General features: G+C 35.8%; 1 protein-coding gene across 2 annotated transcripts in view; it reads right to left on the bottom strand.

Annotated features, from left to right (window-relative positions):
- Positions 1-2,696: 2,696 nt before the first annotated feature.
- Positions 2,697-17,979, bottom strand: part of ZDBF2 (zinc finger DBF-type containing 2) — an 86,190-nt gene continuing 70,907 nt past the window's right edge. Inside the window, exons 8-9 of one of the 2 annotated variants that reach the window (XR_012469436.1) lie at positions 17,795-17,957; positions 4,835-13,002 (exon numbers count right to left, since the gene is read on the bottom strand). Coding sequence is in view for 1 of the 2 variants with exons in the window: in XM_074191536.1 (XP_074047637.1) it covers positions 17,919-17,957 (39 nt within the window). In the remaining variant the exon portion in view is untranslated. Of the gene's footprint in view, positions 17,958-17,979 lie in introns of both variants that reach the window. The other variant, XM_074191536.1, reaches the window with a different exon arrangement.

Below are 17,979 nucleotides of genomic sequence, written 5' to 3' on the forward strand. Positions count from 1 at the left end.
GCCTCACAAAAATCTAAAACAAAAAACAAAAAAACTATAGTTACATGAAAAATACTCCAAATAATTATTTGAGAAATGCAAGTTAAAACAACTCTGAAGTACCACCTCATAACTATCAGATTAACTAAGATGATAAAAAAGGAACAAGATCAATGTTGAAGAGATTGTGGCAAAACTGGGGCACTAATACACTATTGGAAGAGTTGTGAACTGATCCAACCATTCTAGAGAGCAATTTGAAACTATGCCCAAAAGGCAATCAAACTGTGCACTTAAATTGTGCACTTATATCCTTTGAACCAGCAACACCACTACTTAAAAAATGAGGAAAAGATCCACAAGTTCAAAAATATTTTTAACAGCTCTTTATAGTGGCAAATAATTGGAAATAGAGGGGGAAGCTCATCAGTTGGGGAATAGCTGAACAAGCTATGATATGTGTTGATATGAATGTGATGGGATATTATTGTTCTGTAAGAAATCTTGAACAAGCAGACTCCAGAAAAGCCTGAAAGACTTGCATGATCTGATGCTGAGTGAAGTGAGCAGAACCAGGACATTGTCCATAATAAGAACATTTTATGATGATCAACTATGATGGATACTGCTCTCCTCAACACTACAATAATCAAAGACAGTTTGAAAGGTCTTGTCATGGAAAATATCATCCACACCCAAAGAAATAACATGGAGTCTGAATGCAGGCCAAAGCAAACTATTTACTAGTTTAAAAACTGGATAAAGGTTTAAGGATTGGTTTTTTTTTGTTGTTGATTCTTCTTTTGTAACCTAATAGGAAAATGTGTTTAACCTCTCTGCATGACTAGGGGTTAGGGAAGGGGATTGAGATAAAGGTATCAAGATAAACTGTATTTGGAAGTAAACTTGCTTGAGGTGAAATACTTTGAAGCAAATTCTTTGAGTTTCAGCTCATTTCCCCTAGGATAGGAGGTGGTAAAAGGGACAGTATGCCCTTGATATTGGGGCAAAATATTAATAGTTATATCTTCACCATAAATACTCCTTGGTAAAGGCTAATTGATAAGTAATTCTTAAATGATTTGAGGATACTATCTACTGATTATTGAAATGTTAAAGATGCACCAGAATGGAGACTCCCAGAAGTTCACTCTTCAAAGACAGGCAGGAAGCAAATTGAGTTTGGAAATTTTCTCAGTGGCATGTATACTGATGCTATTTCTGTATGGGATAGATTATAACATCCCCTGTGTGAACTTAATGGCTAGGGAAGAAGGCGGAAGGTTGACAGTTTGCACAACAGTGTAAGAGGACAGAGGAAGTGATTATTTTTGGTGGGTAGAACTAGTCTTCCCTCCCTCCAAGCAAGGATGTTGTTCTTCATAATCAGAGGATTGTGTCATCACATACATCATATATACATATATATATGTATGTATACATATATACATACATATATATGTATATATATATATATATATATATTTGATATGTATATTTCACCCCCATGGTCTGATTTATTAGGGAACAGAACTTCTGGTGAAAATTTAGGTGCTGCGGGAGCCCTTGGCCTTATGGATAAGGGTTCCCTTCTGAAGTAGAGAAGCACCATGGCACACCAGTAGTGCCAGGCAAAAGTGCCATGATTTTTTGGAGATAAATTGGTAATTATACATTAGACCCAAAGCTGAGGGTCAGTATACTCGATACTCCCCCTGGAACCCAAAGACTTCAATTTTCCTGGAAGCTGCCCAGCAGGTCACGGGAACACCACCACCGTATCGTGGTGTTCTTTGGTCCCATTCCATTATTCCTAGCTGGGGTATTCAGGAGATTCTGGTCTGCTTTGAACATACTAATTTCTTCAAAGTAAATACTTTGGACCCCAGGACACTCAGCCAATAGCACCAAGGGGGCACTAAGAGGCAGGGGCTGTAACAGGCACTCGCTAGCCTCATGGCATTATTGGAGCTGGAATTATTTCAGCTGCTGCCACCAGACTTGCCTTCCTATGGATCCCAGATAAAGGATTTAAAGTGTTCTCCTTCCAATTTACTGCACCTCCAAAGAGTCCTGCATTAATTTGTGCCCTGCCTCCTTCCTTGGCTGTGGTAGGGACTTCTCAGGTTTCCTCTCCAGAATGAACCCTGTCCCTCCCTCCAACTCCTTGATGTCACAGTTCCCCAGAGAGCTCCCTCTTTGGAAACCACTTTCACAGACAAGTAATCTTGCAAAGTTTAGTTACTGATGAAATCCACCAACCTGGATAGGTGGGTCTGGTCCAAACCAGATAGAATTATTAGGCTTTGGGCAGCTTAATTATTTTTCCTCTTAGTTAAAGTGTGAGAATATGTATATTCTACAAGAGCTACAAGATTAAACTAATTCATTAAAATTGCCACTATTTACTTACTCATCATTGCACAGGTTGATTATCCCCACTAGAAAGTAAGTACTTTTAGGGCAAGCACTGTTTCATTCTGACCTTTTTAATTTCCAGCATATAGCACAGAGTTTAGCACATATTAAGTTGAATTGAACACAGAGAAAAGCATTAAATTAAATTAAAAATTTCTTTCAAACTATGTATGATGGGGGGGGGGGGGTACAGCTAGGTGGATAGAGCAACAGCCCTTAAGTCAGGACCTGACTTTCAAATCCTGTCTCAGACACTTGATATTTACTGTGTGACCTTGAACAAGTCACTTAACCCCACTCTTCTTCCAAAAAAACAAACCCCCAAACTCATGTGTATATACATATATATATCTAAGTGATTTTTCCATTAGGTTGTAAACTCTGTGAGACAGATTAATATATGTATCTTTTTCTGTTGAGTAAAATTAAAATTTTGTCCCCAACTCTGTGTATTTTTGTTTACTCAATTCAGATAAAGAATGTGATTCAAGTATCACTCACTCCACAATCCTTCCTGGGATTACAGATTTGCTCACATGTACTTCAATGGTTAATTGCTCCTAATCTTCCACTTTCTTCCCTAGTATATTTTTCTTTAGTCTATTACATTTCTTTATTCTATTATTCCATTCTTTTTTTTTTAAATCAGTGAGACACAACAGAACCACTTCTTGGCCTTCTAATTAGATTACTCCTTTAATGAGTACTTAGACAAGACACATGCACCATTTCCCCATAATAGAAAGCAAGAAATTATACTTAAGTCCTTTGACCTTTTTCTATCTTTTCTTTGTCTGAAGGATTTGTTTTCCTCAGAGAGCTTTCTTATCTCTTTCCAACTGGCCAATTCTGCTTTTTAAAGCATTCTTCTCCTCAATAACTTTTTGAACTGTTTTATCCATTTGACCAAAGCTGGTTTTTAGCATGCTATTTTCTTCAGCATTTTTTTGGATTTCCTTGATTAGGCTGCTGACTTCATTTTCATGTTTTTCCTGCATCTCTCTCATTTCTTCTCCCAGTTTTTCTTCTAACTCCCTCATTTGATTTTCAAAGTCTTTTTTGAGCTCTGTCATAGCCTGAGCCCAATTTCTGTTTTTCTTGGAGTCTTTAGATACAGGAGCTTGTGCTTCCTCATCTTCAGACTGAGTGTTTTGATCCTTCTTGGGCTCACAGGCAAAATATTTGTCAATGGTGTTCCTCTTGTTTCTCTGCTTGCTCATTTTCCCAGCCTTAGCCTGTTTTGGGGGTGCTTCCTGAGCTTTTGGGACACTCCCACAAGGGTCTCAGTGTGTGAGGCTCTGTCCTCCCTCCTGGTCTGTGAATGACCTTATGCGCCCCCCTCTGCCACGGGGCTGAGGTGGGGGGGGGGGGTCCCTGCTGTTCTATGAGGGGGCCTAGGCTGTGATCAGGATCTGAATGTGGTCAGAGCCCCAGAGTCCTGTTCCAGGGGCAGAGGACAGAGCTCTGTAGTCTCTCTCTCTTCACTCCCCTCCCTAGGTTCAATGGGCTCATGCCTTGGGGGTTCCTGCTTACCGTCTCCGCCTGCTTCTTTTTCCTGGATCAGGACTACGGCTCGCTATGTGCCCTGAGGGCTGGACTTCATGTGCTCCCTCTGGCAGAGGTTCCCCCACTGTTCCCCCCAATTTGTGCCTGGTGTTCCCCAGGGTATAGGTCAGGAAACTGCACCCCCTGCTGTGAGCTGCGGCTCCCAGTGCCCTGGGGCCGCCCCCAGGAGGCTGAAGTTCTTTGGCTCTGGTGGGCCACCCCTCTGGCTGGCTGCCCCTCTGACCCCGGAGAGCAGAGCCTTTCTGCTCTTTACCAGGTTACCTTGAGTAGGAAAACTGCCTCATTGGGTCCCACTGTGGGTTCTGTCTCTTGAAAATTTAGAGTCCTTAGGCTAGAAGTTTTATGAGAGAGGGCCCAAGACAAGATCCGCTCTTGTGGCCATCTTGGCTCTGCCCCTTCCCTTTTTCTATTTCTCTTGACTCCTGGGTTTGCCCCTCAATGTTTCTATGAAGTCTTTCCATGAGAAATACTCTTATTATATTCTCCCCTCTAAGAATATCCAGTTTTGCTGGGTAAATTATTCTTGACTGTAAACCTAAATAATTCGGTTTTTTGGATATTGTATTTCAAGTTCTCTATTTCTTTTTAGCAGTGTCTATTAAGTGACTTTTTCTGTTTGATGAAGTAAACTATTAGTCAAACTATAACCTAAATTTTGGACATTTTCTTAATCTTAACTGTCAAATCTTTATTTATTCAAGAAATAAATTTGAACTTCAAAATTACTTGGGTTGAGAGATGTGGGAGCTAAGAAATGCAGAGACTTTGTCAGTTTGAACATTTCAGTCTTTAACAGGAAAAAAACTCTTAATTTTAATTAATTTTAATTGAATTAATTTAATTTAAAAAATTCTTAAATTTTAATTACTAAAATGTTTGAGAGAGTATGCCCAAAACATAGGAAACAGCATTTTTTCAATAATAAAATGGAATGTTTATTTCCTAAATCAGTTTTGCAAATATGCAATCACCTAGAATATAATTTCTACCGAGTGAGTAGTAAGGAATATTTATCATCAGAGAGCCACAGATTTACAGTTGGAGAGGTATATAGAAGGTCATTCCCCCTCTGAAATGCTACTATCTGCGACAGATGGTAATGGTACCTAAGACTAGTTTTTCCAGACACTTTAGTCTCAGAAGCAATTTATATATTGGATGTCGGTGTATGAATCATAACAGGTAACATTTCATCCTAATGTATCAGGCATAGGAAAGCATAGTTTATATATGCAAACACAAGCTTTCATATCAAATATACAATCACAGGCAGAAAATCATGTTCAGAATATTGTAGATGATGCCTTAGGGTAGAGGAATGAGGGATTCCTAATCATAACATTTCATCTGATGGGTGCTGTGACCAGAAAGGAATCCTGAGTCGATTAAATGAAAAAAGGATATCTTTCAATTCATTGAGTGAAGAATGGTGCCATGGCAACCCTTTTGCAAATGGTCTTAATAAAAAAAAAAACTTGCCTTATCCATGATCAATATATGAAATCATTATAAGCAAATTATTCTATTAATTAAATTTTTACTATTTTTGTTAAATTGAATCACCAGACTAAAATGTTTCAGTGATCTTTAATGATGTCTGCTTTTTTTTTTCAGGTTGTCAATTTTTCTTAGCTAATGTCCTCACAAATTAACAAATTCTACCAACCTATGAGATTTCCTATTAGTGAACAGTTAACACTTATCCATTAGGGCAGCAGATACCATGTAACTAAACTTTATGTTTTGACACTAAATTGGATGTCTTCAATGCATTAAAAAACATTTTATAACTAAATATTCTTAAATATTCTAATTTTGAACTTATATTCTTATTCTTCAACTTATGGATTTGTTGATAACTCTTCTATGATTGCTTGCTGTCTTGAGTCAGATATTTTATATGCATTTGAAGTGAGCCTAAAATGAAAATATTTTAAAGAATTAAAACTTTATATAGTTTTTCTGAGGTTATATGATAGCCAGACTAGAAAAGTTTGCTGATACCCATTCAATAAGGCAAGGTGACTTGAAAAAGGAGTCCAGGTTCAAGATACTCTATGTGTCTAAATCCACTAAAACCAAGGCTTACTAAGCTCTTCTGATATGCCTACTGTTAAGTCAGTCAGAAAACACAAGTGGTTCAAAACAAGGACATTTAATAAAACAAAAGAAAGCAGTGATAAAATATTTTCCCATAGGGAAATGGGCACATTTTCCATCAAGTACACAAAGCATTAATGGGACGAATAGAAGCATATAGGGAACACACATATTGAACATGTAGGGCCTAAAAAGTACATTCAGAGGGATACACGTGTAAAGAGGTTGAATCTAAGGACAACTCACACCTCCAATGCAGTAGGGCAGCCCTTTGTCTTCTGGTGATGTCATCATGCTGCTCTCCTTTGTCTCTATTAGTCATTATCATCATGAAACAATGCTCCCTTGTCTTTGCCAGATGTATTGTCTTCACTGTCTTCTGTCATGTACATCTTTGCTGTGTGCTTTGTTGTAGTCTTGCTGTGGCACTATCTCTTCCTCATGAGAAGCACAGACTTCATCAATTTTTTTAAAATAACTCTTTTTAGAAAGCCAACAGCCTTTCACTTAATCATGGCCCCAGCCATGTCTTCCCTAAGAAAAACACACATTAGTTTTTCCTTTTTTGTTCATTTCAGTCTTGGCTGAGATTATTTTAACTCCAGTTGGACTTTATCTCCAACTGCCAAGCTCTTTAGAACTCAGAGCAGACTCAATCTAGCTAAAAAACATAAAGCTCACCAGTTCGGGTCTCTTTTTAAATTGAACTTTTTGGTCTAGGGCTTGGTTATGTCAGATTTCACTCTTAGGGCGAGAATTCCTGCTGCCAGGAATTGATTCCAATTGGGGTTATCATGTCTCCAGATTCGTTTTGGAGCTCTACCACAGACAATTCCAAAGAGCTGCTGATTGTTTACAAGATCTTTTTTAGAAACCCAACAGGTTTGCTTTTGTAATACATATGAAGCAAAAAAAATGACAAAAATATAATGCAAGAAAAAAGTAATTGTGTTCTTTTTAATTATATTCTTGACCTCATAAATACAGCAACAAAGTCAAAAGATTTTGACCTTACAAGGTCAATCCTGTTGTAACAAATAATGTCAAAATTGCAGTAAGTATTTGAAGATTATTTTTATACTTGACAATAATATAACAATTTGAAACTTGGGTCTGAAGACTACTGTTCTTTGCAGTAAATATACATATACATATACTTGTTAAGTCAAAACACAATGATAAAATTAAATGCCATTTTAGAAGATTTGTATATATGTAGGCTGTTGGGCATAAAGAATCATCACTGCATCCATTTGTGTCTCCATCAGTTCTGAGAAGTTAAGAGCTCTGATAGGTAGTATGGCATAAAGAATGAAGGACCAGGCTTAGAGTGAAAGATCTAGGTTCAAGTCCTACCTCTGGTCACACACTGTTATGAAATCATGGATGAGTCACTTAACTTCACCGTGTCACAGACAAATCTTTAAAACTATATAAATCATAAAGGAATTTCTGATCTGTATTGATAAAGTAAGTTTCCATATTGGGAGTTTCCTACCCAAAGAAATCACAGATCCAAATTTAAAAAACAAAAACCCAATATCTTTAAAAAAAAAAAGAGTTGAGCAGTTTAAAAACTGTTATACCTTTAATCTAAGACATTAATATTCAAACAACATGTCTAATGTAAACACTGTGCTATAGTTTAGTACTTGACACTATACCTTACTTCAAGTAATTTAATCAGATTAAACTATTACTATGTATTGAGAAAAAAACACAAGATTATACAAGATCCCAAAGATATAGCCTAGTCTGTTCTCTTCAAAGTCAGTTAATTAGCCATACAAGAATAGTAACTATTACTTAATAGTCATATCAATTTTCTAGTCCAGAGGAAAAAAGGCTCACATGTGGCTGAGGAAGTCAGAAAGGTTTTATATAAGATACAGCATTTGAGCTGGATAGGCTTTTCCCCAGATAACAGCATGGAAGAGAGAAAGTGGAACTCATTGAGTCCCCCATCTAAACCAACAAGCCTCCAAACTTCCTTACTTCAGTTGAAGATATCACCATCTTAGCAGGTTTGAAATGCCAGATCTTTGACTCTTTTCACTCATTGCCTCCATGTCCAATCAATTACCCTATCAAACCTATCTTAACCATTTCTTATATTTATTTCTTTTTTGATCCATGTAATCACCTTTTATCACAAGCCCAGCTCCACATCTTCCCTAAAATTATTCCAAGTGTCCCATTTGATTTGCCTACTTCTGTTTTCCCCGTCTCTGATCTAGCTTGACATATATCAAAATAATTTTCCTAAGAGACAGATCCTCCTGCTCAAAAAGAAATCTTTAGTAGCAACTAAATCCTCCAGGACACAATACCCCAGTAAATAAACTCCTCAATCTGACATTTAAAACCTCTAAGCTTGATTCCAATCTAACTTTCCAGGACTAAACTTCATATACTATTTTCTATCTGCTCCTTTTTAAGTTATAGCCCAAATTTGGTATGAACCTTTTCCTTTGAAGAATATCCATTATCTGTAAAGCAACTATTAGGATCAGGCAGTGTGCTAAGTCCTTTTTTCTGATTTGATCCTCACAATGAACTTGGGAGGGAAAGAGGTGTTATTACACCCACTAAACAGTGGAGGAAAGTAAGGTTAAGGTGACTCAGGATTACCAAAAGTCTGAAGCCAGAGCTGAACTCTGATTTTCCTTAATCAATCCTTAATCAACTACCAAGTTCTCCCTTTTATTTCTTAGACTTTTATTTCTTAGACTTGTCAATCCTCTTCTGGGCTCAGTTGTTACATCCTCCAAAAAGCCTCCTTCAATTCCCTCATATTGTTAGCATTCCCTGTTTTCCTTTTTACCTAATTTTTACCTGTCTTTTGATTTAAATCATTTATTTCTTGCTACATGGTCAGTCTTTCTTTCAAAGTCAGACCTATTCTTCATTTTGTCTAACAATTACATCTGTAAAAGTCATCCTTAGTAAGACATTGCTGCCTAATTATTCACCAAATATTCATTATCCTTTGGGTCACCTGAAATTGTGGTTCTTTTCAGATCCTGATATTCTAAAATTCAAAGACCTTAGAGATTAGGTGGTCAAAGCCTTCTATTTAGAGAGAACAAGAACAAGTCAAAGAAATTTAGGTGTGCTACTTAAAATTACATAGGTAATAGATGACAAAAGGTAAGCTTTGAAATTTGACTTTCTGATTACAGATGCTGTATTGTAATCACTACAATGTTCTCTTTATCTTATCTGTCTAGTAGAAAGTAATCTCCCTAAGGGTGGAGACTATTTCATTTTTCTCCTGTAACCACCATAATGTTATAAATTGAAGTTTTTAATATCTGTTGAGGTTTTAATATATAATTTCCAAGGAGACTTGTTCATTTTTTTAGTTTTTGCAATTCTCCAAAAGTCAAAATAAATAGCTGTTTTGTCTTTAAAGATAGTCATTTGTATTGGATGACTAGCCTGGAACTATAGGATAATCTAGTATTAATTCTACCAGTTTCCTGGCCTATTTCAATGTCCTTATGCAATACAATTAGCAGAAACTTTTCTTCATCATTACTTTCCAGGATCACATATAAGAATTGAAGAATGGATTATCTTTTTATTTTTGTTTTCCTTCCTTATGTCTAGTTGTCTGATTTGTATTCATTAGTAGATACTGGAGATGGCATATACATTTATAAGTAAAAGAGAAAGAGAACAAAGTATGATTTCCTTTCTCCAGGCATTAGCTTTATCCCCGTTTTATTTCATATCTATATAATGTGGAAACTGAGGGCCTACATATCTTCCTGTAACTATAATGTTGAAATTCCCACTACCTTTTCTGTGATTGTCTCCTGTAATAGTGCTTTTCTTCCCTTTCGTAGCTACTAAAGCTTCTAAGGCTTATTGTTTTGTATAATGCCATAGAGAAAAAAAAAAATATATATATATATATATACCTTTGTTTCTCAAACTGTAAGTCTAAAGGATAGCTTAGTATATAAGAAGCTTACTCTCACTGTTGATAGTAGCACATGCCAAAAAATCCTTGTCGCGCTTCTGATTAGCTCTATGTTCACAAGATATTTTAAACTTAAATTCTACTGTAAGTTCCTGGAGATCATATTTTTTTTTTTCCTTTGTAACCCATTGCCCATCATGATGCTTAACAATAATCTGCTGAACTGCTGAATTCAACAGATCTCATTAGGGACTGACTCTACTGGTAGAAGTTATAATCTACCCCATATCTTTTCATCTTGTGTGACTTCTATACATTGATTTTGAACATGCTAGAAGGTATACTTTGGTTCTTTTATTATTTTGTGGGAGCCAGTAAAACATTTAGCTATCCATGTTACACTTTATTTCTTGCTACGTGGTCAGTCTTTCATAGTCAGACCTATTCTTAATTATGTCTAACAATTACATCTGTAAAAGTCGTCCTTAGTAAGACACTGCTGCCTAATTATTCATCAAATATTCATTATCTTTTGGGTCACCTGAAATTGTGGTTCTTTTCAGATCCTGACATTCTAAAATTCAAAGACCTATTGAATTGTTGGAAGAATACTGACATTAAAAAGGAGGGCTAATGGGTACTTAGGATCAGTAAAATAATTTCTCTAATTTAGTCCAGTCGAACTTCCTCTTTCTGGATCTCGCCTATCTCATTGCTCATCTGTGGTATCTGTTCAATAAACATGTATAAATTCAATTAGTTACCTGACCAACTATATGTCATAATCTAAGCAATATAAAGACTAGGCAGTCTTCAATGACTTCATTTTTCTTGTACAGGTGGTGAATCGTTTTCTTTTTACTTCTTCTGAAATAAAAAAAGGTTATTCTTTTGTTTTTAGATCACATTCATTTCTAATATGTCTTGCTCCCCTTTACTACTCAGCCATTCCTATAACAATGATTTAAAAAGAGAAAAAAATAGTTCAAACAACCAAAACGTATCTGACAATGAATTAATTTTGCAATTCTCCTACTCATGAATAAAAGATAGAAAGATACATTTTTTCTCAACTTTTCTGCAGTAACAAGCTTGGTTCTTATAATTATAGTTTTCAGTTGCTTTTTTTTTGATTCCTCAATTTTCATTGTTGTAGTCACTACAAATAACATTTTCCTGGTACTTTACTCAACATCTGCACAAGTCTTCCCATCATATTCTAAAATAAACATCCTCGTTATTTTTTCATGATATATGAATCAAGTATAATCTCATAATATTCATGAATATCTTGCTTCAGGACAGCTTTCATTTTTTTCTTCTAACAAATCAAATGATTTGAGGTAATCAACAATATATATAACAGCATCATATATTCTTTGCCTCCCAGTCAAATGTGTGACAGTTGTTAGATGTGGCCTACAGTATAAAATCGCCTATGAGTGTCCTCTTCTCATTTGTTAAATTTTATTTATTTAAGGAAATGGGTTAAGTGACTTGCCAAGGTCACACAGTGAGGCAATTATTAAGTGTCTGAGGTCATATTTGAACTCAAGTCCTTTAGACTCTAGGGTACTCTATCCACTATGCCACCAAGCTGCCCCTCTTCTCATATTTTTATAAAGAAAACTCTTGATTAGAGACAATTATTATAAAGAAGCTATAGAAATAAAAAGTTTGACACATGGGAATTGCTAAATTTTCCTAGATGCTGTTTTCTAGGAGTTTTTCTATTGTTTTGGAGGTTTTCCTTTTTTTGGAATTCCCTGAATAATCAATTTCTAAGTGTTTAATTTTGTTATTGCCAGTGTAGATTTCTTCCCTAATGATTTAGTCAAATTATATCACACTTCCTGATTTTTCTCTTCTAAAATACTACTTGAGAGTTCCTAATATAGGATAGCAGGATTAGAAGCACTGGAATCCATTCTCATCATCCTTGTTATTTCATCTACATATTTTTGCAGGACATCATAAACAGATCTCATACTAAATTCTGTTATAATTTTGTTTTCCCCTCACCTAATTCTGACTATTTTTGACTATTAATTATAATCTTCCAATCCTTAATCTTAGTGTGTTACAAATAAGCATGTGGCCTTCAGCTGCCACATTTCTAAGTTTTGCCTAGCTAAGGCAGTTTTGATATTCTCAACTTCACTGTGGATCAACTCTTTTATATCAGCTTTATTTCTCTATAAGACATTTTTTAAGAGTTAAGGTCAATATATATATTGACTTTTATCTTTTCATTATGGAGGGACTCAAAAGCTTGCTAAAAAAGTTAGAACTAAAATACTATATGTCTTCTCATTTTTATTCTTTCTTCTAATTTGGTATTGGTTATTTTAAGCCCTTTCTGATCACTCACTGATGTGCCTACCACATACACAACTGATTCTTAAGTAAATCTCACAATGGTATTAAGACATATTCTGCATCCTGCCTGCACTTAATTCAATGCATGATACTTAATAGATACTTAAATGATAGGTGACTACTTATTAAAATTAATTTCATTTTGTATGGCATTTTTTGGCATTTGTTATATCCAACATCTTCCAACTCTCTTCTCGAAGGAAGTATTCATGATATACAGACATGAATAATCTACAGTCTTTTGGCTTCTTTCATGTCTTGATTCCAAACTGCATCTTTTTCCATATTTATTACTTTCCTCACTTGTACCAACTTTTGCACTGAAGTCAACAAGTATTGATGTATGTCAATGTGAAAAATGTTATTAAGTTTTTAAATAATGTCTTTACTTCTTCATCCTCTACAACAGATATTGACACATAAGCTATATTTTTTGTGCTTTTCTCTTTTCTTCTCCAAGTTTCCCATGAAATGATGTTTCTTTTGCATCTGAGCACAACTTCAACTCCTTTATTTTTCAAGGAGACACTGAGCACTATCTTTCCATTTTTATCTGTAACTTCTATCTTCTGGTTTCACTTGTAGAGAGAATGTCAATATGGATATGGTTAAGTAGTAATATTCAGTGACCACTGGAAAAGAATTACACATTTAGAGTACAATCAGTTAAATTAAAATTGGTACATAATCTAAAAATTATGAGATACTTAGCCACTCTACTATCATCATGGCAGAAGGTAGCAGATAACTGCATAAATATACTCAAGCACAACCAACAGTTTAGACAAAATTTTTTGGTTTTGTTTCATGGAGAAAAAGAGATCAGAACCTTCCTGGATCTCTAGGCCCTAGAAATTATAGGTTTCCTTCTTCCTTCCTCTTTCTTTGGCCCATTCTTGGACCTTAACTAGTCTGATACAAAAGCAAACTAAGTGTAGTTTACCTCATAAACATCTTCAAGTTTTCGTCCTATGCTAACAGATTGGTCTACTTCGAAAACTTCTTTATGTCACTCCACTATTCAAGAGTGGTTCCATTCTACTATTCTTCCATTCTACCCAATGGACCAAATCCAAATGCCTCCAGTGTTGTAGGCCCTCTAAGAAACATTAATTTTCATGTTTTTAATTTCCTTTCTCTCACTACTTCCCAACACAGAAGGAAGCTGATGCACATACCAGATGGACCCAGAAAATACCAACTTTTTAAATTTCCCACGGAAGTCCCTCTATTGCTAGACACAGAGCAGGCTTATGTGGTCTAAAGGACTAGAGGTGGGTGCTCTAAGACACAGAAATCCTTCCATAATAATATAGGTTGTTCATGAATTTAGATCTCAAAGATCATCATTTATTAGTCTAGACTGATAAGCCTCTTAGAACTTAACTGTTACTAAGAAAACAGACAAAATCCATATTTCAAGTTCTTCTAGCTTCATAAGATCTGTCAGTTTGTCTTCATACAAAATGAATGGAGGAGTAAATGCAAATGAAGCTCAAGACTTTATAAATTAACTTTTAACATTTTCTGGAAGAGCACTCCTTTTTGGTAGGTTTATCCTGTAACTTTATTATTTCATAGAGATTTTGATTATCAACTTCGCAGGAGAACACACCTCATAGGTAGAATAACCCAGATGCCAGTGGCCCCTACCAGATGTCAGAGCTGACATGCCTCACACTCAATCAGGGCCAATATTTGAAGATCACTTCTCTTTGGAACCTATTGGGGGGGGGGGGGACTACAATCCTTCATTAGCAAAAAATTCACAGGCATGTGGAGGCCTCAACTACTATCAAGGATCCTGTGCCAGTTCTACCAGAAACTGGGTTTGCTGATCTCTGTCCTAGAATCTACTGCTCTCATCTACTCACTTGCCTTCTCTATCCTGTGTCACAACAATGCCACTACAAGTGAGTGCCAAAGAAAGTGGGATTCTCTTCTAACACCAAGGATTCCATCTCCTATTTCTCAATTATGATCTAAAATTGGGAAAGGAAGAGGTAATTAATCAGACCTCATAGGAACGGAAAGCATGCTTCTTCTAGACTTTACTGAGACTACATTTACTCTGCCCTGTATCATCACACACACAAAAAAAAATGGTGTACATGGTCATTCTTTTTCACCTACTGACCTTTGATTGGATTTGGAAGTCACTAACTAATTTTCTCTGCTTCACTAAACCAAATAAACAAAATAAAGATGCCTCAACCTTGTATAGTCACAAGGCAGTTAAATATCAGGTTCCTTCCAGGACCTAGGACAGAAGTAGGCCTCAGGCACTAGGACTGGTCAGAAGCCAAGAAAATGCTTTACACAAAGAATATCTTCACATATTGTATAAAAGACCAAGGCCCTAGAATCTGAATATGAGTTCAGTCAGGACTCTAGGGAACTGCTCACAAGGATTTTACTGGCCAGAACTCCTTTTAATTCTGTTAACAGAAAGTGAAGAAAATTAAAACCATTGTCCTTATTGCAGAACTCTTAAAACCACAGGATGATAGATTTGGGGGTAAGAACATCAGAGGTCATCTATTCAATTTCCTCATTTGAAGATATTAACTCAATGAGTTAAAGTGATTTTCCAGGATCAAAAGTTCCCATTTGCCTAGGCAAAAACTACCCTCTCCTACTATTACTTCAAGTTTTCATTTCCATCTACTTCACTCCTACCCTGGCCAAGATTCTATTCTGCTTGTGTCGATCTAAAGTCCTATTCTATCCTTGACTTCCCTTCATTTTAAAGGATACATTTCCTATCTGCTAGGACAGAAAAATATTTGGCTTCTCCCAGAAGATACGAAATCTCTAATGACACTTTCCAATCCTGAGAGGACCTTTTCTACCACATCAGGCCAGGAGGAGAAAGATGTATGACCCTTGCTGGTGCTTCTTAACCTTCCCTTTGCTATCACTTAGCCACCTTCCTTCTTTTTACTATTCATGTGATATGTCTCTATCAACAGGCCCAAGTCATTGCTATAGTTATCTATTAATCTCCAGGCCATTACTTCTCTTTCCTCAAGGGGACCAATATTTACAAAAAACTTAGCCACCTTCCTTCTTTTACTATTCATGTGACATATCTCTATCAACAGACCCAAGTTGTTGCTATAGTTATCTATTAATCCCCAGGCCATTATTTCTCCTTCCTCAAGGGGACTAATATTTAAAAAAAAATGAATGAACCCAAGGGTTCTGAATGAAAACACAGCATTTTTCCTCTCTGAAAACCCTGTCCTTTAGGAGTACATTCTTATGTATTACCTCCAATACAAAAGCTTTAAGGTTTTTGCTCTTTAAACTGGTGTTCTAGAATCCTTAGCTTCCTTCAAAGCTTAGCTCAGAGTGTCATTTCCTAGTACCCTCTCCCAACTAAAATTAAGATACATTTAATTATCTTTGTAAATGATGTATTCCCCAGCAGAATATAAGATCTATGAGAGTATGGATTTTCATTTTATTTTTTTTTTATTTTACACTGGTGCCTTGCAAATATAGCAGATGAAAGTTTAATAAACATTTCTAAGTTTCAATCAAACACCTAAATTTGGAAAAGCCTTTAAAAGTTCATCTAGTACAGCATTCCCACCAATACAGAAATGCCTTCTTCAATCTTTTGATAGAGATCTAGTCTCTAAATGAATACTTTCATTCCCTCAGAAAATTTTGCTTTATTAGTATTCTTAGAATATGTTTAAATTACTCATGGATGAATGACTAAAAAATCAAACTCCAAGGGAACATTCCCTTAAGAATTAATTTAGCTAAATAATAACAACTAAGGAATTAACTAATGGGGATAGCTAGGTGGCACAGTGGATACAGCACTGGCCCTGGAGTCAGGATTTGAGTTCAAATCCAGCCTCAGACACTTAATAATTATCTAGCTGTGTAACCTTAACCCCAATGACTTGCAAAAAAAACAAAAAGAAAAGAAATTAAGTAATGTCTCTGTAAAAGTGGGCCTATGTTTCTTATTCAAAAGGTTCATCTTAATAGCATGTACAAAAATAACTCTTTCAACAATTATTAAATGCATACTATTTGCCAGGCAATGGAGGATACAAATACAAAAGAGTCCCAAAGAGTTTACATTGCTTTTAGGAGATAAAGTATGTTTACAGATAAGTACATGTAATGGGCATTGATCAGCTAAGTAAATATGGGATTCAATAATTAAGGGGGAGTAATTAATGGGGGAATCAAGAAAAGAATCTTAAAAATGGCAATTAAGATAAGCCCTGGAAAAAGGTTCAAAAAAAGAAGAGGTGAGGATGGAGAACACTTTAAAGCACAGAGGACAGTCTAGGCAGGCATAGAAATGAGAGATATGCTGGGTATAGATAGCATTAGGCCACTTTGGTGCAAGTGGGAGGATTCCTGAGAGTGTACTCACATTACTAGAAAAAAAGTTGAAGTAAGTTTGTAAAGAACTTTAAATATTAAAAGTTTATATTTTATCCTAATGGCAATGGAGAACAATAGATGCTTCATGAACAAGAATGATATGACTAGAAGTACGCTTTAATTCTAACAATAAAACAACTTCATGCGAACTGGAAACAGGATATATTGGATGGAAGGCAGACTAGGTTAACAATCTAGGGCCTAGACTTGATTACATATTTATTCCACCAATCAAAATAACAATACACTTTATTTAAAATTATAGGGGTGGCTAGGTGGAGCTGTGTAGAGCACTGGTCCTGGAGTCAGGAGTACCTGAGTTCAAATCCGACCTCAGATACTTAGCCACCTAGCTGTGTGGCCTTGGGCAAGCCACTTAACCCTATTTGCCTTGCAAAAACCTAAAAAAAAAAAGATGGGGCAGCTAGGTGGCACAGTGGATAGAGCACTGGCCCTGCAGTCAGGAGTACCTGAGTTCAAATCCAGCTTCAGGCACTTAATAATTACCTAGTTGTGTGGCCTTGGGCAAGCCACTTAACCCCATTGCCTCGTAAAAAACTAAAATAAATAAATAAATAAAATTATGAAAAAGATATTCAGTTCTAGTGAAAATTCTTCTATATTCACTAAGAAATGAATTTTCCCAAGACCATGGAGGAACCATGGACTAAACCAGGTAAAACCCAATCATTTGCAATATTGTACATTAGTCCCCAACCTTAGAAAATGAGGGATTGAAAATTTTTCACAGAAAGCAAAAGGAGAATTTAGAGAGGTAATTGATGACAATTTAAGGAAGTGACAGAAGATTGGTCTTTTAAAAAAAAGGTTAAAGATCTCTATGCCTTTTAATACTATCACAATTATTTGAAAAAAAGCATTTGCCTATAAAGTCTTCATTTCTGAGTCAACAGTTAAGGCATTTCTAGCTAATGCGTTAACACCTTTGGAAACACTAAGCTGCCACAGGTGTCATCTTTTTCAGTAAATGGTAAAATCTAGACTTACCCACACAGTGGTCCTGATGGTATTCTTGCATGTCAGGGTCTCTGAATTCTAATGTTTTCTTAGTCAATTCCATTTGATTCTTATACGATCCTTGACAATTCTTTTCACCAACCTAAAAATGTCTCTATAGTTTTTGTTGGATGATGTGTTCTGTGCTTTCATCCTAGAATGCAGTGTGGTTCTTG

Source organism: Macrotis lagotis, chromosome 6 (assembly GCF_037893015.1).
Source record: "Macrotis lagotis isolate mMagLag1 chromosome 6, bilby.v1.9.chrom.fasta, whole genome shotgun sequence".
In the NCBI taxonomy this organism is placed as follows: Eukaryota; Metazoa; Chordata; class Mammalia; order Peramelemorphia; family Peramelidae; genus Macrotis; species Macrotis lagotis.